Genomic DNA, 24,970 nt, shown 5'->3' with positions numbered 1-24,970 from the left:
TTTTACGATTATCTTTTTGGAGCCGATCATTAATGATCTCTTTCATATCCTCTACCATTTCCTCAAGGTATTTTTACAACTCCAGGCAAAAATGTTATTTCCATTAAGCAGAAACCTCCCCCCGGCCCAGTGTCTTAAAACAATAATATACAGGGTCTGCTCAAAGAAACAACCTGACAGGTCATCATTTATGTGATCCAAATCTGTCACATGGTCAACAAAGATGATGGCTTGACTTTTTCATGCTAACCCAAGGTTGAATTTAGACTGCTAACACTGCAAAAGTTAGTAAGCCAAGATACACAATGAACATTAATAGAGTCTCTGCGTTAAATCACAGAAAATTTCTTTCGGTAAATAAAATCAACGATCTGGACCTACCTTTCCAGACACAATCCTTAAAAGGATTTCTTATGAATACTGATGATTTCCCCAAACCCAAAATGAACAGTCCAGGTACGTTTCTTTACTCTTGTATACTTAGGGAAGGAACACATCAAACAGAATCCCCTTTTAGGACTCAATGCCCTTCAGCAAACTACCTAAAGCTTAGGTGTTTTCCTCAATCCATATACCAAACCAAATAAACTGATTTTTCTTCTACTCAACTTCTGGTCTGGCCCAACAGATGGACTTCTATGAGAAAATCTCCAGGATAACTTCAGGTCGGCCACTTGCTAGAGATTACTCTTAAGAATTTTCTTATTGCTCTATAATTTTGTTTTACCAGTTTGTTTGACTATTACTTAAATAAATTATAAAATAAGGCTCTGAGAACTTTAATATGTGATCCTTTTTACTATAGTAATATCTGGTTTAACAGAACTTCACATATATGCATGTTCTGTATAAAATAAGGTTACATGCTCAACTAGACATTATTTTAAGAAAAATACCACTTAAAATTAACAACATTAACAGGAAAGTTACAAGGTATATATCTCATATAACATCTGAGGAATATAAAAATGGGGGGAGATATTTTTAAATGTACCGTTTTAACCATTTTTTAAAATAAATTTATTTATTTTTGGCTGCGTTGGGTCCTCGCTGCTGCACAGCGGGCCCTCCCCAGCTGTGGCGAGTGGGGTCCACTCCTCATTCCGGTGGTGAGGCGTGGGCTTCTCATTGCAGTGGCCTCTCCTTCTGCGGAGCACGGGCGCACGGGCTTCAGTAGCTGTGGCTCACAGGCTCCAGAGCACAGGCTCAGACCCGCGTCTCCCGCACTGGCAGGCGGATTCCCAACCACTGTGCCACCAGGGAAGCCCCATCTTTTTAACTGTTCTGCTTACAGTGTCAGAAAGAAAACCCTTTTCCTCCTAACATATCGAATGAAGCACTAACAGAATGAGTAAGAAGTAGAATCCAAAGCAAGATAACATCAGGAGCTTCTGCCACGGCCACCCCCTCCAGTCCCATCTGCAGAGGCAGATGGCTGGGATCGAGAGGCCCAGGATCCTCTAACACTGTCTTGTCACCTGCTCCAACCTTCACTCTATCAGGCTGCATGGGCAAAGCAATGGAACAGCTTCCCATGTATAACAATAAGGTAGGGAAGAATTTGGGGGTAACCCTTGCCTGGATGTCACCCTGAAGGATGCAGAAGGACCTCCCCAAGCCTAGGACAACTGATCCAGACTGAGACTGCAGGAACTGCTAAAGGGCAAAAAAGATCCAAAGAAGTCAGCCTCTGGGCAAAAAACTTTTGCTCAAACAAAACAACTGTTTTGTAAGGACCTAAATCAATGACCCTTAATATTATTTTTGCATGCAGGTGGGAAGAGATGGGGGAGAGGAGAAGGTGGGAGCGGGTCGGGGGTGGGGGGGAACCACAAATCCCTTTAAGAATCATAAGAAACGATGGATTGGCTTCCCATAAACATGCACACACAAACAATATTTTGCATACTATTTTGGGCAGTTCACAGATGAGCTAAAGACTCCCTCTGTGTCCATGAATCCCAAGATAAAAAGCATCAACCTAAGTAGGTAGGAACCAAAGGTCAGTGCTACAATAGCTAGACCTTCATTTAACCTGAAGCTTGACCTTTTACAGAAAGACAATTTTGGAATTTAAAAATATAGGTATTCCAAAAATAAAATGCCTTGATCACATAGCTGTACAAGAAAATCCAAAATATATTAAAAATTTTACTGATAATGTATTTGATCCATAAAATTAGATCAGTGAAAACTCCCTACAAGAATCTTTAATAGAGTAAAAAAGTAGACAAACAGAAATCTCCCTTGGGAATTCCCTGGTGGTCCAGTTGTTAAGACTCCACGCTTCTACTGCAGGGGGCACGGGTTCGATTCCTGGTGGGGAACTAAGCACCAGCATGCCGCCCCACCAAAAAAAAAAAAAAGAGAGAGAAAAAGAAATCTCCCTTTACTCTTTCACAAAATTCAAACATGCACCCATCACTTTGTAAGTGTTTGGATTCATGTCCTGAAGTTATCTTAAAATTCTGCTTCCCAATTTTCCTGGAATTTTCAAACACTGTCTCAGTATGTTGTTCTTCTGAAATAGCTAGTGGATAAAAGCACCATGGAAGTCTACTGAAAAATCAGGTTTTTTTCTTTGCTAAAAATTGTAAGTCCTTCATTATTACTATAAAGAAAAAGGTTCATCAATTTTTAAAAACTCAAAATATGAGCTATTTATGTCATATATTATCAAAGATCCTAACAGTCTCGATGGCAAATGACACAAAGAATAAAAGTAGGAGAATGTAAGGAATCACTATTACAAACTAGAAAAACCAACTAATACAGGGACCACAAGCAAAACTAAACATTTTTCTCTGGATTTTATGCAAATAATCTGGTTCAGAAATTGGAAAAGAGGTGGATATTTTAAAGTAACTCCGGTTTACTACCTTCAAGACTTTTATGGAAGTAACAGAATTTCTCATGAGCCTCCACAAAAGCCTCCACAAAATGAACTAAAGAGAAGAACATTTTGGCAAGGAAAAACTGACTGCATTCTCTCTCTGCACTTCATGGTTATTACTGTACTAGGCTAACTGTGAACTCCTAAGTGCCCTAGAAAGACCTCTCCTACACCATGGAGACAAGGGGGGGCCGGGTGCCCTCACTGTATTCCAACTTGCCTCTTCAGTGACAAATTCTCGAAATGGAGAAGTAAAAATGGACGGGTGTACAGAACTCACGCAAAGTGTGCTAGTTAATCTAGTACCATACCACGAAAGCGTGACAGCACACCCCAGCTTTTTAAGAAACCTTTAGAGAGTGCTGGTGGTGAAAAGAATATGTGCTTTGGATCAAGATGATGTGGGTTCAAATTCTGACTCTAACCTGAACCAGCTCTGTGGCCTTGAACAAGTTACTTCATTTCTTTGAGCTGCAGACCATGGAGCTCACGGAGTGGCTAAGAAAACGGGGATATTTTTTCTCATCTCTGTAGTCCCAGCACCTGGCTAAGTGCTGGACACAGACCAGGTATTCATTCATTCAATGCTAGTTTTTTTGCTTCCCTCACAAGTGTGTTATATTCTACTGCAAACAAAAATGTTCTCTAGGGAACAGATATCTAAGCTCTAGCTATTTTCTATGTATTTCGAAGAGTTTTCAATATAGTAATAACCTGGTACGGGGGAATGCAGGCAGTCCCGTGGAATCCACTGTAGCTTTTCGCCTGAATTAGACTAAAGCTTTGTATGAAGGATGGAAGTATAAAGAGAAATACTAAATAATTTTAAAAAATAAAATCGATTTCGGGGGAGAGGGATAAATTAGGAGTTTGGGAATAACAGACACACACTACTATATATAAAATAAACAAGGACCTACTGCATAGCACATGGAACGATATTCAATATCTTGTAATAACCTATAATGAATAAGAATCTGAAATATATGTATATATAACTGAATAATTTTGCTGTACACCTGAAACTAACACATCATAGCAAATCAACTATACTTCAATTAAAAGAAAATTTTCAAGAAACTCACTAATGGAGGTATGCTTTCTCTTAAAGGTAGTTGTTATCAGTTATTACCCAAAATTTTATTTATTTTTTCATCCTGCTGGCACCTGAGCTTATGTACATGAAATAAAATGGTATTGTTGGACAACTTAAAAAAAAAAATTTCAGGGCTTCCCTGGTGGCACAGTGGTTGAGAGTCCGCCTGCCGATGCAGGGGACGCGGGTTCGTGCCCCGGTCCGGGAGGATCCCACATGCTGCGGAGCGGCTGGGCCCGTGAGCCATGGCCCCTGAGCCTGCGCGTCCGGAGTCTGTGCTCCGCAACGGGAGAGGCCACAACAGTGAGAGGCCCGCGTACCGCAAAAAAAAAAAAAAAAAAAAAAAAAATTCAAACCTTGCTATACTGGAGGGACAGAGAATAGGGTGAGAACATACTCTCCTCAGTTGATTTAGATACTGTCATTGTCCTAGATACTGTCATTGTCATATACCAAAGATATTTATGCAGGGAGAATCCTTAAATCCTAAAACCAGTTCCAAAGGGTTCAGAACATGAATCCATGTGTGACTCCACTTGGTTATTACAAAGTCTTCCCATGAAAGTTGAAAAACATAGGCACCTGCAGTGAGAATCAAGCCTGAGATTGTGGAACCCTTTTTCCTCATGGTTTAACACAGCAAGACATAACCACAAACTCTGCTTGGGGCATTTTCCTGACCCCCAGGGCAGCATTTAGGAGAACTGGAAGAAAAGCTGGTGAGGTCAGGGAAGGCCAAGGTCAAGAAGGAGGGACGGTGGTCACAGGGCTGGATGAGGAAGGGGGGGCGGTCGTCACAGGGCTGGATGAGGGGCAGACAGGGCTGGGGGCTCAGAAGGAAGAGGAGGAGGTGGCCAGAGCTCTGATTCTGAGTTTAAGCTGCACTCTTCCCCCACTGGTCACCACGTGGCCGCCTCTGGGGACAGTAACTTGGGAGGCAGCATTTGTGGTGATGTCCCATCAGCACCTCACACACAGCACGTCCTTCTGCCGGCCCTGCTCCTCTCCAGGGCCCCCCAAGCCAGGACACCCCCAGTCTGACCATTTCTCCCCACTGCGGCCCCTCCCGTCCAGGCCACCAACATCTTGCCCAACCACTGGTCACTCTCCCTCGGCTCCCTCCTGCCCTCTGGCCACCATAGTCCACCCCTCCCCAGCAGCCAAAGGATCTTTCTAGAAAGCCAGTTGGACAAGCCCTTCCTTGCTTGGCCTCTGCAGCACTCTGAATGAAGTCCCGGCCTCTTATCACATCTCCAGCTGCTCTCTGGCTCCACCCTCTCGACACCCGCCCTGCCCTGCCCCCGCTGGCCTCAGAGTCTCTGCCCCAAGCCATACATCCATCCAAGAAAACTGAAAAACGTCTTCGAAACTTCTCTAAATCAGAGATCCCCAAGACACAGTAGCCCAAGGGCCTGTTGTTTCTGATAGATTTTCTGTAATATAATAGCAAAACTCACAAATGAGATGTAGTTTCTAAAGAGATAAGATTCTGCTTCAGATTTTCTTTGGTATTTGAAATAGTTATGAGAAAAGTAAATCAATAAATACAAAAAACGAACTGCCAAAGGATCTTCCAGAAATGTAGTAACGTCACTTGTGGCCTCCCACTTCACTTTCAACTGGCCATTCAATTTCTCCCGTGATTTGCCTGAAGTAATATATTGATGAGTTCAGAGAACTTCAGACTATACTAATAATAAATTATAAAAATATTTAGAAAGCTATAGAACATTAAAAAGTTGTGGGGAAAGTGATCATATTCCAAGACTTTGCAGTGCTATAACAGAAGAGCTAAATGTAAAAAGCAAAAATATAACTGCAGTATAAAAGATGAGACTCCAGGCAGACTGTAATACTGCGATGAGACACAGCTAATTTCACAACAGATCTAGATTCACTTTGCCCATGGCCACACTACAGCAAGAACAGTATCATAGTCTGGTTACTATATGGGAGAGTCCAAAGTTAGCAAAAAAAAGGGTGGGGGGGGATTGTAAAAGTTAGCTTTTAATAGTCCATTAATCAAGAAAAAAGCTTAAATAATTCATCTAGGAAATCTGCCCTAGGACAGAAAAGAAGTCCAAAATTAACCTTTTCACAACTCCACATTTTCCCAGGCCTTTTGTTACAGTCATGCATTGCTTATATGAAACCACCTGTTCTGGTTGGCATAAACCCTTTTACTTGACATTTCACGCCTAATCATTTTATCACACATGGATCTCAAACCTTCTCTCTATTCCCAGAGAGCCACAAAGTTTAGAAAAACTATCTCCCTGAGGTTGCCAACCTGATCTTCCAATTTGGAATACCAACAGATTCTCCTGTGCCATGCACAGTCGATGGGTACAAATCCCCAGTAAGAAAGATAGCTCATAATTAGCCCTGAGAACACAACACTGTGGCCCTTGTCTGGACTCTTCTAGGGGTCACAAGCATATCCCCTTAAAGTACGTCGAAATTTGGAGCCTACCGGGATGGTATTCCTATGAGCCATTTGCAAAACAATAGTCGAATCTCAGGCAATACTGCAGACACTCTAAAAATTGTAAAAAATGTTAAATGGGTATTTTCTCCGTTCATGGATCTGCTACACCAGAAATGAGCAGTGTGGAGAATAACGTGCACACACAGTCCCAAAGATGCCTGGAGATGCCAAGGATTCACTAGAAACCTTGGCCGGACTACTAATGGTCCATAAACCCTAATTTGGAGATCACGGGCCTACAGGTTCAAAATTGAATTATACTGCCTTATTAGATCACACACTACCGAAACCACAGTCACATCAATCATAACTGGAACTAGGAACACTTTAGGTACACAAATATGAGTCTGCTTATGCATTTTTAATTGGATCAAATAAAACAAGCTGCAAACAAACTCAAATTTCAATTATCTCACTAGTGAGGGGATTTCCTAACAGCGTCTTTTTAAAAACCAAGTAGCTGCCAACCCTCTACACATCTGACAGGCATATCTCTGGAAATTTGGGAACAGACTCCGTTACTTCTCAACAGCGAAGGAAATAAATACCCTGAAGGGGACAGATTCCGCTTTTGTTTTTGTTTTTTAAAGCTCAAACATGCAATCTAATAATGCACAGAACTTGGCTGCGGGGTTGCTGGACATCTCCAGGGTTCCAATTCTCGGGGCGAGTGCGCGCTAGTGCGTAAGAAGGGGGCGGAGGGGGTGCGCGCTCGGAGGACGCGCCGGGGCCCCCGCCCCCTCCCGGAGCAGCAGCCTGGCACCAGCCCACCCTCCTCCACCCCTGCAAAGAGACGCAGGACGCCAATAGAGCAACTTCTCCGCGGGGGCGGCGGCGCGAATAGCGGTCACCCCCGCCCCGCCGCTGCACGGCCGGGGGTCTCTCCTCGGCCGGGCCCCGGGGAGGCGGGAGGGAAGGGGGAGCCCTCCGCACGCCCCGCCCCCGCACGCCTGGCCCGGGGCCGGGGTCTGCCCGGACCCCCAACCCTCCGCGCGGCCCGCAGCGGCGCACTCCCAAGGACGGCCGCCTGGCCTGAGCGCGAGGCGGAGCGGAGCGCGGCGGAGGCCGGCCCCTCGCTTCAGGCCTCAGGCCGCCGCCTGCCCTCCGCCAGGCCGCCCGCCGCCGGCCCCGCTCGGACCCCGGCCCGGCCGGGCCTCGGCACCGCCGCATCCCCTCATCCTGGCTTCATTCATAGGGGCACCGCAGCCCGGCCGGCGGTGCGGGGCCGGGGACCCGCGGACAAGACCGACCCGCCAAGGCCGGGGAGGAAAACAAAAAGTTAAGAGAAGAACTTACCTAAAATGGCTCCTGCAGCAGCCAAAATACAAACAGCTATTATTTGGTGAAGTTTAGCTCAGACACCCTGCAAGGACACCCTAACCCGTCTCGGGCCCGCCTTCCCTGCCATGCCATTGGGCTTCGCCGGCCCAAAACACAGAGTCATTGGTCAGCCTGGCTGCCGCTCAGACAGAAGCCCATTTCAAGCTTGCTTGCAGGGGCGAGTGATGGGCTCGCTCCATTGTGCTCGTATTTGCATGGATGTGATAGCGGCGCTGATTGGCCGGCGCCGGGGCCGCCCCGCCCCCTGCCTCGCGCCCCCCGCCTTAGAGACGCCGCTGCGCGCGGCCCCGCCCCCCGGGACAGAGCGGCGGGGCCACGGGGGCGGGGCGGGGCCGGGGTCCTGCGGGCCGAGGGGGCGGGGCGGGGTCCTGCAGCCGCAGACAGCGGGCAGGGGGCGGGGACCTGGAGCACGCGCGCGCGGAGCGGGGCGGGGGTTCAGCCAGCAGGTGGAGGTCTCTTAGGTAGCGGGCTAGCCATATGGAACACCCTGGGCTGGCGTCTCCGGGGCTGGGAGAGGTTGTGACTGGGGTGCCGCGACAGAGAGATTCCGCTGGGGCCGAGGTCCCGTTGGTCAGGAAAAGAAGATTCCGAGAAGCCAGGCGAAGAGCCAAGGAGCCCCGAGCTCTGTCTCCAGCCGCATCCCTGCCGCTCCTCCTGGCTCCCGGGCACTCCTGGCACACGGGCTTCTTCCCAAGGACCCCCCGCACACCCGGGGAGTTTTTAGCCCCGGCGGTCTTGCGGCGCCTTGGATATACCTCCGTAAAATCAGGTGTCGAGCTATGGTGTGTTTATGTTCAGGCCTGTCTCCCTCACCATCCTTGTAGCATCCTCAAGGACAGGGCCCAGCATATGGCAGTGATTCAACTAATTGTTTAATATTCTTTAATTCGTTCGTTAGTAGCTAATTTTTGAATGCCCACAAAATGCCAGGCATTGATCTAAGACAGGAGATACAGCGGTCAATAAGACAAAGACCTTGCTGTCGTGGAATGGACCTGCTAAGGAGAAAGAAAGACAATAAACAAATACAGGGGGAGAAGTAGTGATAAATGTTATAAAGAAAATAGATGCAGGCAGAAAGGAATGGGGAGTTGGGCCTGTCTGGCTGAATACTCTGTATGGCATCCATTACTGCCCCCCTCCCAGATGTGGCAGTCACCTCACCACCTTACCCCCTGCTTGCCTCCATCACAGGTGTTTCCTTAACACCCACAAAAAATAAAATGGTTGGCTTCTGACTGTGGAGGCTCATTTTACCTTAATTAAAGTAGGAATGATCTGAGTCCTGATGATTCCAAGAGCTGTTTGTCTGATACTTTTAAGATGAACATGGTTTGACTTTGTCAGAGGTAGCTGTAATGATTTAGCAGAGCCTTACTGCACCCCCAGAGAGAGGATATTTTTAGTGTCTTTGAAACCCCAGCATTCCTATGATTTTCATCCCATGGCCCTAACTCTCTTCCGAGGACCACTTCTTCCCTTCTCGGCAGACACCAGAGATTTCTCCAGTTTGAAAATACAAAGATAGCAGCCCCCGCCCCCTGCCACCTGTCTACTTCACCTGTGCACATTTCTTTCATTTGACTCAAGACTGGCCAAGATGTATCACGGTCCTTCCCTCCTCCCTCCTCTTTCTTCCTTCCTTACACAAATATTTATTAAGCACCACCTATGTTCCAGGTATTGTTCTAGATATTAAACAAGGCAGACGACATCTCTGACCTCAGGGAGCTTATAGTCTAGCTGAGGACAAGGCAGAGTTTGACACATGGATCCTGAAGAGCTGCTGGTGAGTGAGTATGCAGAGAGCTGCTTGTCCCCGCTGACTCTCCCAATGCAGAGCGGACTTGCTCTCCTGAACCAGCGGCTGCAGGGGCTGAAGCAGGACCAGACAGCTGGTAGCTACAGCCTCTTCAGTCTGACACCAGGATCAAGGGTCTAAAACTGCTCATGGGACTTGGGTTTGTGAACATTAGCTTCTGGAAAGGGGCTGGGAGCAGAGTTATATCAGAGGCAGACTTGGTGAGTCCAACATGGGAGTCGAGTGGCCCTCCGTTCACACAATCAAATCCTGTGCCCACAAAAGATGACATAGCACAAATGAGGTGGGGGAGGAATGGGACTCCAGGCAGAGGGAGGAGAGTGTGCATGCCAAAGCATAAAAGCAAGGACACTGTTGTGAGGTGTGGGAGGGGGAGAGGGGAGGGAGGTAGATTTGTCAGTAATTCCTGTTCTTAAACTTGAGAAAAGTCAGTAGCACATAAGAAATTAAACACACGCAAAGACACAAATGTTATATCACTAAACAAGAAATCAATAGGAATGCATGATTGATTCACAAATGAATGGTACAGGTACAAGCAAAGGAAAGATTTGGTAGCTATACTCAGGAGAGGTAGCAGGCTTGACCTTCAAAGAGTCAAGTCTGTAGAACCGACCAAGGTTAGTGGAATCTGACCCTTAAAACACTTCCGCAGTATCCAGGGGCTAGAGGGGAAACACAGACAGCTAAGTGTCTTTTAGCTGTACCCATCCATGGGGACGTATTAGCCTGGGTTCTCCACAATGCAGAGGCTGATTCTGTAGGGCAGGAGTGAGAGGCAAAAGGAGTAAGGTAGGGGACTTTCTCCTTCTGCCAGTCCAGTGGGTAAGACTCTGTGCTCCCAATGCAGGAGCCTGGGTTTGATCCCTGGTCAGGGAACTAGATCCCACATGCTGCAACTAAAAAGAGCCCCATGCCACAACAAAGATCTCATACATGGCAACGAAGATCCCACGTGCCACAACTAAGACCTGGCGCAGCCAAATAAATAAATAGTTTTTTTTAAAAAAGGAGTAAAGTAGGAAAGAGGGAAGAGCTATTACCAGGATGATTATTCATGTGGCCTCCACTAAGTGTGGCTGATTGCTCCCACTCAAGGGATTATCCTCTGAGAAGCTACATAAAATGAGTCTCAGTACAGCCTGTGGGAGAGGGAAGGGAAGGAAATTTATCCACCAGCTCATCTTGACTGAATTCTTATTCATTCCAGTTTTTCACACATAGGTGCCAAGTGGGGTTCTGTGGTGTCCCAAACTTCAGTGTTAAGGAGTGTGCAGCAGGGCCATAGGGCAAAGGATTATCAGGATGCAGCTTTGTGGAACTGGAGCCCATGCAGAGCTGGATGCCACAGCAGCGGCTGGGACAGAGATGGCTGACACTAAGAGGCCCTGAAGTTCTGACATGGGGGTGACATCAGTGATGCATGACTTTCTGTACCACATAGTACATCCATGTTTACAAAGGGCCCCAGAAGAACAATCCTTAGGTGCTCTGAAGGGGAGACATGAGAGGGCTGCCAACAGTTCTGGAACTTTGTGACAGTAAGTCTAAAAACACAAGTTGCATCCTGCCTGACCATGTTCTCTCTTGCCTTCCTGCCTCTGTTCACTTGTCTGTTTCCCCCATTTGACTGTGAGCGTCTATATTGTTCTTGTTTATATATCTCTGGCAGAGGAAAGGCTACTTTCCCCCGCCTATTTCATTTTCCTCCTAGGCTCCTAGCAAAACTACATTTCTCAGTAATCAGATAGGTCCTTGTGACCGAACTCTAACGGAATCTGGACAGAAGTGACACAAATATATCCCATGTCTAAGCATCCCCTAAAACTTCCTATGTGATCCTCCAAACTCTTCTCCTATCCTCATCTGCTGGCCAGATGCAAAACTATCCAGTGAGGAATCAAGAGGCCCCAGAAAATGGCAATGGCATGAGTCTGCGTCACCAACTGACCACATGGAGCAGAACCCATGTGCTTCCCTGCACTGGACTGTGCTATGAGGGAGAAATAAACTGTCAAAATGTCAAGTCACTGAAATGTGAAGGTTGTTTGTTATGGCCATTAGTACACTCTGACTAATGCAGTTCTTATCTACATTCATTTGATTCTTTGTCCCTCCAGGGCAAGGACTATTTATTTGGCTTTTTAACTCAAGTACTAGTACAATGTCTGGCTACATAGTAGGAATTGCTCAAAGTATGAATGGATATGAATGAGCTGATACCTGAGCCTGGTCTAAAGCATCAAAGGCAGAATGGCAGGTAAGGTGGCAGGTGGAAAGTGTTCCACTCAGGAGACACAGCATGTGCTGCAGAGGCAGAGAGACTGGGGTGAACATATGCAATTCTCAGCAGTACAAATAGTTCATGATTTGAGAGTAAGATGGCTAGGGTGAGGCTAGAGAGAAGACAGGGGCCAGATTACAAAAGGTTTTATTCATTACATGAAGGAGTCTGAACTTTTTCCTACAAGAATCATTCAAACAGGGATGTGATACCATCAAGTTTATGTTTTAGAAAGATCTCTCTAGCAGCCTAGAAGAAGGATGGATCAGAAAGGAAGAGGCCAAGATGTGGATTTCTTTAAAGTAACATTTCCCTTTGCTCTAAATCATTCTTCTCATGAGATGCTCCACTAAAGAGTTTGGGGGTCAGGTTGGTTTGGACATTGTGCATACTTGAGCCCCTCTTGGAAGCTCCCATTGTTCATTAAAAACTCTGAGAAGTCCTGCATTAACGAAATCTGTTAAACTTTAACATAATATTTCTCAAAATTATTTGGCCCTTTTCATTTAATACCTATTTAAAGTAGTATTAGGATTAGAGTTGCCTACATATCACACACACACAAAAGGACAAAGGGATTAGTAACACTGAAGTTTATTTTTGTCTTGCATAAAAGAAATCTGGGAAGCAGGCAGTGCAAGGGAGGCATGGAGCTCTGTGGTACTGTCAGTAACCCAGGCTTCAGTATTTTTGCTCCACCATCATTGACTTTCATTCCCAAGGTCACTTCATGGTCCAAAGTGGCTGCTGGAACACCAGTCCCTATTTTTTTGGATGGAAAAAAGGAAAGACAGGAAAAAGTGGAGTTGAGTCATGTCCCTTAAACAGCCTTCCTGGAAATACTACACATCACTTCTGCTTACATCTCATTGGCCAGAACTCGGTCACATGGCCACACCAAGCAGCAGAGGAGGCTGGGAAATATGGTTTTAAAAAAATTTTGCTTGGTTATGTGTCAAGTTAAAAATTGAGGTTCTTGGGACTTCCCTGGTGGTCCAGTGGTTAAGACTCTGCGCTCCCAATGCAGACTGCCCAGGTTTGATCCCTGGTCAGGGAACTAGATCCCGCCTGCCGCAACTAAGATCCGGCACAGCCAAATAAATAAATAAATAATTTTAAAAATTGATGTTCTTAAGTTTCCATCAACAGATGAATGGATAAAGAAGATGTGCTATATATATATATATATATATATATATATATATATATATATATGATGGAATATTAGTCATAAAAAAGAATGAAATATTGTCATTTGTAACAACATGGATGGACCTAGAGATTATCATGCTAAGTGAAGTCAGTCAGACAAAGACAATTATATATTACTTATATGTGTAATCTAAAAAATAATACAAATGAACTTATTTACAAAATAGAAACAGATTCACAGACATAGAAAACAAACTTATGGTTACCAAAGGGGGAAGCAGGGGAAGGGATAAATTAGGAGTACGGGACTAACAGATACACACTACTATCTATAAAATAGATAAACAGCAAGGACCTACTGTACAGCACAGGGAACTATATTCAACATCTTGTAATAACCTATAATGGAAAAGAATCTGAAAAAGTATATATATATATATATATATATATATATATATATCTGAATCACTTTGCTGTGCACCTGAAACTAGCACAATATTGTAAATCAACTATAATTCAATTTAAAAAATTGAGATTCTGTCACTAAAGAGTTGAGAGACTCACTTAGCAGTCTCTGGCACAATGTCCCACAGAAATAGTATTCCCAGAACATAAGATGGGATAAAATGACTAAGTAAGGAGACTGATTTTTTAAACATTTTTAACAGCTTTATTGAAGATAATTTGCATACCGTACCCCACACCTACTGCAAGTGTACAGTTTAATGATTTTTAGTAAATTTATACAGTGGTGCGACCTTTACCACAATCCAGTTTTAGAAAATTTCCACCTCCCCCAGGAGCTCCCTCCTTCCTGTCTGCAGTCACTCCCCACTCCCACTCCCAGGCCCAGGCAACCATTGATCTGCTTTCTTCTCTATAGTTTTGCCTTTTCTAGAAATTTCATCCTTACAGAACAGTGCAATATGCAGTCATTTGTGTCTGGCTTATTTCACTTAATGCAACATCTTGGTGGTTCATCCACGTTGTAGAATATATTATCTGTTTATTCCTTTTTATCACTGCAGAGTCCTCCATTGTATGGATAATGCCATCTTTTTACAATACTTATCCACTCGCCAACTAATGGACATTTGGATTGTTTCCACTTTGGGGCTATTATGAATAACGGTGCTATGAACATTTACATGCAAGTCTTTGTGTGGACATATGTTTTCATTTATCTTGGGTGGATACCTAAGGAGATCGATGCTTACAATCGAACACATACGTTGAAAGGACATTCACTGATTACCTGCAACTGGCAAGCACTGTACTGGGTGCTGGGGATACAACGGTGAATAAAATGCAGCACAAACTCAGCCTTCCTGGAGCTTGCAATCTGTGAAGAAGACAGACGTTTAGTCAAATAATCGTGCAAACAAATGTAAAACATAACAGCAGTGGTAAGTGCCATAAAGGAAGGTCACTTGGTGCCATGAGAGCCTGTGCTGGAAGGATCTGCCTTGATCAAGGAGGTCAAGGAAAGCTGCCCATTAGCTGAGATCTGAAGTATACCAGGATGATCACCCCAATGAATTTTGTCCTTCAAAGTAGTATCTTATGAGGCCATACACTTATTTCCAATAATGCTGCCCTTGCAAACAATTCTGAGCCAATTTATAAGCATGTTGGTCCCAGACCTCTTTGTCCTCAGATAAAGTCCTCGTGTTTTAACCTCTCAGAATGTTTTGTTTTCTGATTAGACCGTGACGAATCCAACAAACCACATAAGAAAATCAACTGCATCCCTTTAGAGTCACTCTCACCAATTGCCAAAAATGGAATTCCCTGCTATATCATGGACCTTATCCTCCAAGAGCTGGTGGAGAGGGGTTCATGGCAGTTTGCAAAAATAAACTCACAGAGGGACTTCCCTGGTGGTCCAGTGGCTAAGACGCCGTGTTCCCAATGCAGGGGGCCTGGGTTCGATCCCTGCTCAGGGAACTAGATCCCACATGCCGCAACTAAAAGATCATGCACGTGGCAATGAAGATCCCAGGTGCCGCAACTAAGACCCAGTGCAGCCAAATAAATAAATGTATAAATATTTTTTAAAATAAAAATAAAAAATGAACTCACAGATATCATCTGTAACAGGAGGAGAGTGGGCAGTATCAGCTCTATTCTCCCTTACAGCTCGAAATCATGTGCCTGTGAATTTGCCACTGAGAAAATGCCAGTGACCCATGGTGTGTGGAGGTAACTCCCAAAAAAGAAATTAAAAAAATATGTATAGCCAGTGGCACTGCCCTGGCCTGCCAAAAGCACTTTCCCCAAGACAAAACTGGATAAGAATAGTTAAGCCCACAGGCTTTGGAGACAAAGAGATCTGGTTTCAATTCCAGCTCTACCGCTGGTGACCTTAGGAAAGTCACTTAACTTAGAGTTTTTTGATTTCGATAATAGGGTTGTTGTGTGGATTAAATTATTTGCACAAATTTAGCACATGGTAACTGCTGAACAAATTGTTAATTACATCCTTTCCTCTGGCCCCTATTTTCCCAAGTTCTGTGTAGATCTTCCCCCTTCTGTTGACTGGCTTTTTTTTTGCGGTACGCGGGCCTCTCACTGTTGTGGCCTCTCCCGTCGCGGAGCACAGGCTCTGGATGCGCAGGCCCAGCGGCCGCGGCCCACGGGCCCAGCCTCTCCGCGGCATGTGGGATCTTCCCGGACCGGGGCACGAACCCGTGTCCCCTGCATCGGCAGGCGGACTCTCAACCACTGCGCCACCAGGGAAGCCCCTGGCTTTTTTTGGAAACATATTAATTCCATTGATTCGACCCAAGTCCATCTCTGTCCTTCTTGCCTTTGGCCTGAGGGACCTTCTGTCTTTTCAAGTGCCTTCTGCTGATATATGACCTCCATCCCTTGTGTATTAATTGGGCTGATTTAACTCTTAAAGTGCTGTAGAGCTCTCTCACCCATGTACGGCACAACTACTATTTTGATTTTCTAAAATCTGAGTTTATATGTATAAATGACTGTGCTCACTTTCGGTAACTATGATTTATAGAAAGTCACACCTCAAATGTTCTTGGACAGGATTTTTTGAAAACACTGGTCACCCTACCCTGAAATAGCTCCATAAATCCTTCATTCTCACTCAGAAGTGTACTTTCCTGCAGCCACAGACCATTTTAGACATAAAAACTTGCTTAAGCTGAAGCTTTTTACCAAGTCTCAAGTCGCTGTGGAATTCTTTTCCTTATGTACACAATTCTGCCATCAACATTACTGACCAATTTAGAGACATGACTATCTGCAAATTGACTATTTAAAAAAAAAGCAATGCTGTTTTCACTGTAGGAATAAAGCAGTACAGTTTCTTTTTAATTATTAGTTTCCATGTTTTTGCCAGGGAAAAGTGTGGTAGCCATCCTCCAAGATGGCCCTCAATGGTCTCCACATGCTGAGATTCAAACTCTTATACTGTCCCCACCTATATGGGGTAAGACCAACTAGGAAGGGCTTGCAGTGTAAAACCTATTTGCCATCTCCAGACATTAACTTTGACAGTGACCACAATGATGTAGCCATTTCACCTGTAAAATGGGGATAATGCCATCTAGGCAACTTATTAGGGTGCTGTCAGGGTCAAATGAGATGCATTTGGCATAAACCCAAGAACTATTATTGAGGATTTCAGGTGTAGTATTTTATACATGAGACATCAGAGTATAAACCCATTCTGTATAATTTGCATGTGTCTTAGTGATGACCAGAGGCCATATTCATAAACCAGTGTCCTCACGTGGTTGAAATGTCAGTGCCTCCAAAATCTTTTGACGCAGGGCTGTAGAATCTTCCAGCTGCTAAGATGTGACATCTTCCCAGACCAGGCTACTGATCGGTCATAGAGAATTGCCAGGGCACTGACCCTCTTCATGCATTTCTGAAATATTCTTTTGGATAACAGCACACTTTTCATTAAATTTTTCTTGAATGGTTTTGAAGAAGTGTAAACAACGCCTTCAAAGGACTGGCCAGTGTTGAGCTCCATGAAGTACCAGCACTTCTGCCTTCTGCTTACCCAACAAGTGAATGGCATTTGCAGGAGAAGAGCTGGGCTACCAAGACTTGCTCAGACAATTTCATTCCTATTTAAACATGTGCCCGTGATGGATTCTTGACCTTAAAACTATACAGGAATCTAGCAGTCATTTAGCCATGGTTCTCAGTGTTAGGTCTTGACACGGCCAGTTATGAAGTATATGGTAATTTGTCACTGATCCTATACAAAGGAGCACAGTCTAAATGATTTACCTTTTAAAAAAATAAATAAATGGGAGCAGATATTCTTATAATAATGTAACTCCTATTCATTTGTATTCTGATGTGCTCTCCTGAGCAACAGAGCAGGGGGTGGCATTTAGCTGAGCACTGGCAATGTCACATAGCCCATGGTGTACCTTGTCTATGGCTCAGCCTGTGGTGAGAGACCATTACCAGTTCTGACAACTATAAATCATGATGGTGTTGGTGAGGGAGTGGTGATTTTATAGTTATTGCCACTATTAATGCTTTTGCTTCAGTAGTAGATGCTTTCTCAACTTATTACTAGTATTTGTTGGGCAAAAGTCTGGGAGAAGAACAAAACTTGTTAAAAATAAAGTTAGCCATATTTTATTAGTTTTTCCTTATATAATGGCAATTTTTGAGATTTTTTATAATTTTCAAAATGGTTTTATGACCATCACACCATAAATATTTTCACTACTATTTGTCTTAATTCCCTGGGGGAAAAAAATCAACCTAGATGGTGAGAAGTATAGTTTTCATCCAAACCTCCTCACTGGAAATGGAAATAAAAACAAAAATAAACAATGGGACTTAATGAAACTTAAAAGTTTTTGCACAGCAAAGGAAAACATAAAGGAGACGAAAAGACAACCCTCAGAATGGGAGAAAATATTTTCAAATGAAGCAACTGACAAAGGATTAGTCTCCAAAATTTACAAGCAGCTCATGCAGCTCAATATCAAAAAAAAAACAAACAACCCATTCCAAAAACAGGCAGAAGACCTAAATAGACATTTCTCCAAAGAAGATATACAGATTGCTAACAAACACATGAAAGGATGCTCAACATCACTAATCATTAGATAAATGCAAATCAAAACTATAATGAAGTATCACCTCACACCGGTCAGAATTGCCATCATCAAAAAATCTACAAACAATAAATCCTGGAGAGGGTGTGGAGAAAAGGGAACCCTCTTGCACTGTTGGTGGGAATGTAAATTGATACAGCCACTATGCAGAACAGTATGGAGGTTCCTTAAAAAATGAAAAATAGAACTACCATATGACCCAGCAATCCCACTACTGGGCACATACCCTGAGAAAACCATAATTCAAAAAGAGTCATGTACCAAAATGTTCATTGCAGCTCTATTTACAATGGCCAGGACACGGAAGAAACTTAAGTGTCCATCAACAGATGAATGGATAAAGAAGATGTGGCACATATATACGATGGAATATTACTCAGCCATAAAAAGAAACAAAATTGAGTTATTTGTAGTGAGATGGATGGACCTAGAGTCTGTCATACAGAGTGAAGTAAGTCAGAAAGAGAAAAACAAATACCGTATGCTAACACATATATATGGAATCTAAAAAAAAAAGGTTCTGAAGAACCTAGGGGTAGGACAGGAATAAAGACACAGATGTAGAGAATGGACTTGAGGATATGGGGAGGGGGAAAGGTAAGCTGGGACAAAGTGAGAGAGTGGCATGGACATATATACACTACCAAATGTAAAATAGGTAGCTAGTGGGAAGCAGCCGCATAGCACAGGGAGATCAGCTCAGTGCTTTGTGACCACCTAGAGGGGTGGGATAGGGAGGATGGGAGGGAGACGCAAGAGGGAGGAGATATGGGGATATATGTATATGTATAACTGATTCACTTTGTTATAAAGCAGAAACTAACACACCACTGTAAAGCAATTATACTCCAATAAAGATGTTAAAAAAAAACAACAAAAAACACAAACCTCCTCATTGGGGTCACAGGGGGTATAGCAGAGAAAACATTGAGACACAGCTCTGATCCAATATCTCCCCTGCACAAATACTCACATATTGCAAGTTTGCTTATTCTCCTTACTCCTGGGCATTAACAAGGGCAAGGGCAAATCAGGGTCACCACAGGCAGAGCTCTGTAAACGAAGTAAAATTCCTGGAAGACCCATTGACATCAAGCAAGTACGAAGTACCACAGGCAAAATGGAGTCAGGATTAGGAGCCAGGAGCTCCAAGTCATTTGGAGTTAGGATCAAAAAAATAGCTGGTTGAAAACAAATGGCAAAGATCCAGGTAGGATGATCTGTTTTGGTAAGTAGGTCCAAATGGTGATCTGTGTGTGTGCATGTGTGTGTGTATGTGTGTGTGTGTGTGTGTGTGTGTGTGTGTGTGTAGTCTTGGAAGCATATTGTTTAGTTAATTAAAAGAGACAAGGTAGATAAGGGTAGCTCATGAATGATTAGATGGACGGTTGGATAGTTAAAATGATGCATGGAAAATAATGAAATATCTGTGAAGCACAGGAAAGCAAAGCACAATAAAGTGAAGAAAAAATGATACATGAATGATTGGTGGAGGAACGGATGATCGAATGGATAAATGGGAATAATGAAATTAGGATGGATGGCTAATATGACAGATGAATGGGTGGTGGGCAAGTGAATGATTAGTTGGATGAATGGATAAATAAGTGGACAATGGATGGATGAACAGATAGATACATACATACATACATACATACGTACATGGGTACATAGGTACTAGATGAGTGAATGGATGACCAAACTGATGGATTGGTGGCTGAACACAAAGACGGACTAATGAACAGATGGATGAATGAATGCATAAATGGACAGATGGTGTGGTAGAATAATGGCTCTCAAAGATGTCTTAATCCTTGAAATTTGTGAATATTTTAGTTTACATGGCAAAGGGGAATTAAGCTTACTAATCAACTGACCTTGAGATGGGGAGATAATCCTGGATTATCTGGGTTGGCCCAATGTAATCACAAGTACCCTTATAAGAGGAAGGCAGAAGGGACAGATTTAGAGATTTAAAGATGGTAGGCTGCTGGTTTTAAAGTTCAAGGAAGGAGACATGAGATCAGGAATGCAGGTGGGCTCTAGAAGCTGGAAAAGGCAAGGAAACAGATTCTCCCCTAGGACCTCCAGAAGTACTGCTGCTCTACCCACATTTTAATTTTAACCCCTTAAGACCCATTTTGGACTGCTGAACTCTAGAACTGTAAGATAATAAATCTGTGTTGTTTTAAGACACTAAGTATGTAGTAATTTGTCACAGAAGCAATAGAAATGGATGAATGTATCAATGAGTCAATAAGTGGATGGAAAATGGATGAATACTTGGATGATTAAATGGATGAATGATAAATGGATGAATACACTGATAGTTGGGTGGATGAATGGATGGATGGAGGGATGGGTGAATGCATATATGAATAAATTGTTGGTTGGTTGGAGGGGTGGGTAAAAGAAAACTTGTTTCTCCATTCATAACCCTTCTGACACCAAATGTGTGGGGTTTTCCCTCGCATTAATCAATTCTGATACTAACTACCTGGAGTTAGCACAGACCCCCACAGGTTAAGGGCTCATCCCCACAAGACTGCTCCCCCAACTTTGAACGCCAGTCACAAGTACAGTGTTCCCAGGTTACTCACACTTCTATCCAACTTGGCTACAAATCAGGGCTGCCCATGACTCTCTCCTCAGGTTTGATAATTGGCTATAATGGATCACAGAACTCAGGGAAATGCTTTAGTTATGTTTACCAGTTTATTATAAAGAATATTGTAAAGGATACAAATGAACAGGCAGATGAAGAGGTATATAGGGCAAGGTCTGGAAGAATCCTAAGCACAGGATTTTCTGTCCAGGTGGAGTTTGGTGTGTTCTACCCTCCCACTATCTGGATACATTCACCAACCTGGAACATCTCTGAACCCCATAGCTGGAATTTTTATGGAAATTTCATCACTGTAGGTGTGATTAACTCAATCTCCAGTCCCTCCCCCCTCCCCAGAGGATGAAGGGGTGGGGCTGAAAGTTCAAAACTTCTAATCATGGCTTGATCTTTCTGGTGACCAGCCCCATTCTGAAGCTATACAGGAGCCCACCAAGAGTTGCCTTATGAGAACAAAACATTTTTCTATCCCCCAGGAAATTCCAAGGGATTTAGGAACTCTGTGTCAGGAACCAGGGGTAGAGACCAAACATATTTATTACGTCAGAGAGGGGTAAATGAATATATGGATACATCAATGGATAAATGAATTGATGGACACATGGATAAATAAATGGATGAATAGGTAGGTGGGTGGACAGATAATGGATATATAAACAAATGGTGAGATAGAATGTGAGTTGGTGTATAGATGCATGGATAGATGGATGGTTGTCTGGGGAAGGGGTAGATGACACATGGATTGATGATTGGTATGATGGATGATTAAATGGATATATGAATGGGTAATGAATGAATAGATAAATGAATAGACACTTGGTTGGAGACCTGATTGGATGGATAGGTACTTGCATGCATGTATGTATGTATGTATACATGAATAAATAAAAACCATCTTACGCTCAAAGACAAAAGCACTATCTTTGACCTGAAATGTGGACTTTTTGTCCATTAGGGAAGTTTCCAGTTAGGAAAGGAGAAATCCAGATGGACTGTAAAATGTGTACAAAGTCCTGAACTTGCACTAAGCCTCCATCCTCCAGAATGAACAATTTAAAACAAAAGATTTAGGGAGGGCGGGAGGGAGGGAGACGCAAGAGGGAAGAGATATGGGGATATATGTATATGTATAACTGATACACTTTGTTATAAAGCAGAAACTAACACACCATTGTAAAGCAATTATACGCCAATAAAGATGTTAAAAAAAAAAGAAAGAGAAAAAAATAAAACAAAAGACTTTTGCACTTGATGGTTTCTCCATTTAGAATGTAATATTCTTCCTTCAAATAATTAACTTCTACTCATTCCCTGCATCATAGCACAAGCATTGCTTTCTCAAGGATGCCTTATTTATTATGCTCTTACAGTATTGCAAAGCCTTCCTTTGGAGCACTTTTAAAATTTCAATTTTACATTTATTTGTATGATCATGTGATTAGTATCTGTCTCCTCCACTAAACTGTAGCTGCAAAGGGCAAGGATCAAATTATTTGGGCATGCCATTTTATCCCCATCTCTTAAGTCATGCCTGGCACATAGAAAAAAAAATGTGGGGTTTTTTGGTAAGTACTTTTTGAATGGATTGAAACCTTCCTGTGGCATTCCTACTCATATCATCAGAAAATATCTTGATGGGTTGCTGGAGCATTATTGATAACATGGTGGCTAAGTCTGGCTTTCCTGATGGAAGCTTTTGACAAGGAATCTAACCCTCCAAAAGGGAGGAGCCAGGCACTGAGTTCAAGTCTTCTTCTGTGCTAGAGAGGACCAGGGCCCTTGTCTCTGCACCAGGCCAACCATGTCTTTACCTTAACTCAGGTCCTCCTCACTCAGCTGTCCTGGAAACAACAGCCTCTCCGACTTGCTGAGGCCCTCTAGCCATCTTCCATCCTGACCTCCATCAGCACCAGCTCCAGCCACCTGCCCCTGCCCTGCTCCAAGCCGGCAGATGCAGAGGCCACACCTCTTCCTAGTGACTAGTAGAACCTCTCCGGTCACTCTGATCATCCTTCTTTTCTTCATCTCCGGTTAGTTTCATTTTGATCTTTTCAGGTCTCTGCTAGGCTTCAGTTTGAATTTTGTGATATTTTCTTCCTTCCTGTGTCCAGGGCACTGAGGGTCTAAGAGAACTGTACTCAAATCACCTCGCTGTATGAACTGGGCAATTTACTTAACCTTTCTGAGCCTGTTTCCTAATCCACGAAATGGATGCAATAAATCTATGTCCCAGGGTGGTTGCAGAGGTTAAACAAGATGATATAAATGAAGTATCTAGCGCAGTGACTGGCAACGGTAAGTGATCATCAATTATTAATTTTCCTTCTTTTCCCAAGGTTTTTCTTTCTTGTTTCTTCCTGCGGCACAATGTACTCTCCTTTTCTATTTCCCAGTTTTCTGTCTACAGAACGTTTTCTAGCCTTCATAAAAATAGCACTTCATAAAACAAAATTGCAAAGTATTTTTATATTTTTCAAATAACTTAATTCAATTATAGACTGGTCAATTTTAGTTATTTGAGCATTACTAAAACCATCTGAAGCTGATAAATAAAGTTCTATATTCACATTCAGAAAATAAAGAGCTAAAGCAATACTTTGGAAAACGGTAAGGAAAAGACATATTCCTTGAGGCCTAAGATCTCATATGGAACAGGTCAGCCTATTGCTGCTTCTTCTGGCTCGGAGACAATGCACAAGGAACTCTTTATATTTTAAATTTCACTTCACACAGCAGCCATGAAGCTAGTGGAAGAATGGAAGCCCACATTTTCTGGGAAGAAGGATTTGGCAGGTGGTACCTGTGAGTTACCCACAAGGTGCCCACGTGCGTGATTTCATGCTGGAGATCTGAAAATTCACAAGGAAATTAAGAAATTAGTGAGAAAGAGCTTATCAACTTATTTTTGGAATAGTGGAATAATTATGGTGAAGATCTCGAAGCTAAAGGAAGAATTCAAGACAGGGTCATAATTAACTATTACCAACATAAGCACAGAGGAAAACAGATGGTTCAGAGTTCAAATACTGACAGCAGCACTTTCTGACTTAGTAACTTTGGTCAAGTTACTTACTCCATTTCTCTGGGCCCCATTTTCTTCATCTGTAAATTAGAAACTAATATTGTTGACATCATAGAAATGTTGTGGTTATTAACTAGTGCATTAAACAGTGCCAGGCACCTAAAAAGTGCTTATTTAGGGGGTAAGTGTGATTATTAATTATTATTAGTTATGGGGTTTCTGGCACATTCTCCTTCACCACCTATTATTGAGAAAGGTACTTGCATAGCACTGGAAATGTTGGGGATCATCTCCAAGAAAAGGTGGTAAGACTGACCTGTCTCAAAAAGGTCTGGATGAATTAACTCAGACCCTGATTCTCAGACTTACAGCTCAGAAACCTGATTTTGTCAGTACTGAGAACAGCTTCATCTCTAGGGCAGACTCACAGTTACCAAACTCTTTAGACCTATAAACCAGATCGTAGTCAATTAATTTTCAATGAGAAACACAGCATTTGAGAGGACTAGCATACTCAGGTCTGTGTGATCAGAGCATTTTCTTCCTGGGCTCACACCTATGTGGGAAGCCAAGTCTTCATAAGAAGACTTCACCGTGGGCTTCCCTGGTGGCGCAGTGGTTGAGAGTCTGCCTGTCGATGCAGGGGACATGGATTTGTGCCCCGGTCCAGGAGGATCCCATATGCCGCAGAGCGGCTGGGCCCGTGAACAATGGCCGTTAAGCCTGCACGTCCGGAGCCTGTGCTCCGCAACGGGAGAGGCCACAACAGTGAGAGGCCCACATAACGCAAAAAAAAAAAAAAAAAAGAAGACTTCATCGTAAGAAACTTAGAGTCAGAGACTAGGAGTGAGACTAGGAAGATCTATATAAAGTAGTCTCAGTCCATGCTACCCGAAGCCAGCAGTCTCATGTTAGGAATAGCCTTTCCTCTGCTGTGTATTGTGAAACTTTATCCTCTTTGCCAAGCCAAAAAGGAAAACATTCACTGGTGATTTGGACTGCATAAAAAAATTCAAACTTCTGTACAACCTAAATACCAGAAATGAAGGCAAAAGACAAATGATAAACTGGAAAAATATTTGTAACACATATGGCCATCAAAAGGTTAAAATCTAATCTATATAAAGAGCTCTTA

The 24,970-nt window shown here is 43.3% G+C and overlaps 2 protein-coding genes and 1 long non-coding RNA gene across 6 annotated transcripts in view; 1 reads left to right on the top strand and 2 right to left on the bottom strand.

Moving 5' to 3' along the window:
* Positions 1-7,922, bottom strand: part of CHD6 (chromodomain helicase DNA binding protein 6) — a 212,693-nt gene extending 204,771 nt beyond the window's left edge. Inside the window, exon 1 of the mRNA XM_004272856.4 lies at positions 7,774-7,922. The gene's annotated coding sequence lies outside the window, so the exon portion shown is untranslated. The remainder of the gene's footprint in view (positions 1-7,773) is intronic.
* LOC125961410 (translation initiation factor IF-2-like) lies at positions 2,698-7,765 on the top strand. Its single transcript, XM_049699190.1, has 2 exons — positions 2,698-2,722; positions 7,096-7,765. The coding sequence occupies exons 1-2, from the start codon at positions 2,698-2,700 to the stop codon at positions 7,758-7,760; spliced, it is 690 nt and encodes a 229-aa protein (XP_049555147.1). The 3' UTR covers positions 7,761-7,765.
* A 4,579-nt stretch (positions 7,923-12,501) lies between the features above and the next one.
* Positions 12,502-24,970, bottom strand: part of LOC117202481 (uncharacterized) — a 58,174-nt gene continuing 45,705 nt past the window's right edge. For 2 of the 4 annotated variants that reach the window (XR_007472127.1, XR_007472125.1), the window contains one exon: positions 13,157-14,418. This is a non-coding gene — a long non-coding RNA (uncharacterized LOC117202481). Of the gene's footprint in view, positions 12,687-13,156; positions 14,419-24,970 lie in introns of those variants that run through there. The other 2 variants (XR_004484888.2, XR_004484889.2) reach the window with 2 other exon arrangements.

Source organism: Orcinus orca, chromosome 16 (genome assembly GCF_937001465.1).
Source record: "Orcinus orca chromosome 16, mOrcOrc1.1, whole genome shotgun sequence".
Lineage (NCBI taxonomy): Eukaryota > Metazoa > Chordata > Mammalia > Artiodactyla > Delphinidae > Orcinus > Orcinus orca.
This window is presented reverse-complemented; position numbering and strand designations above follow the sequence as displayed.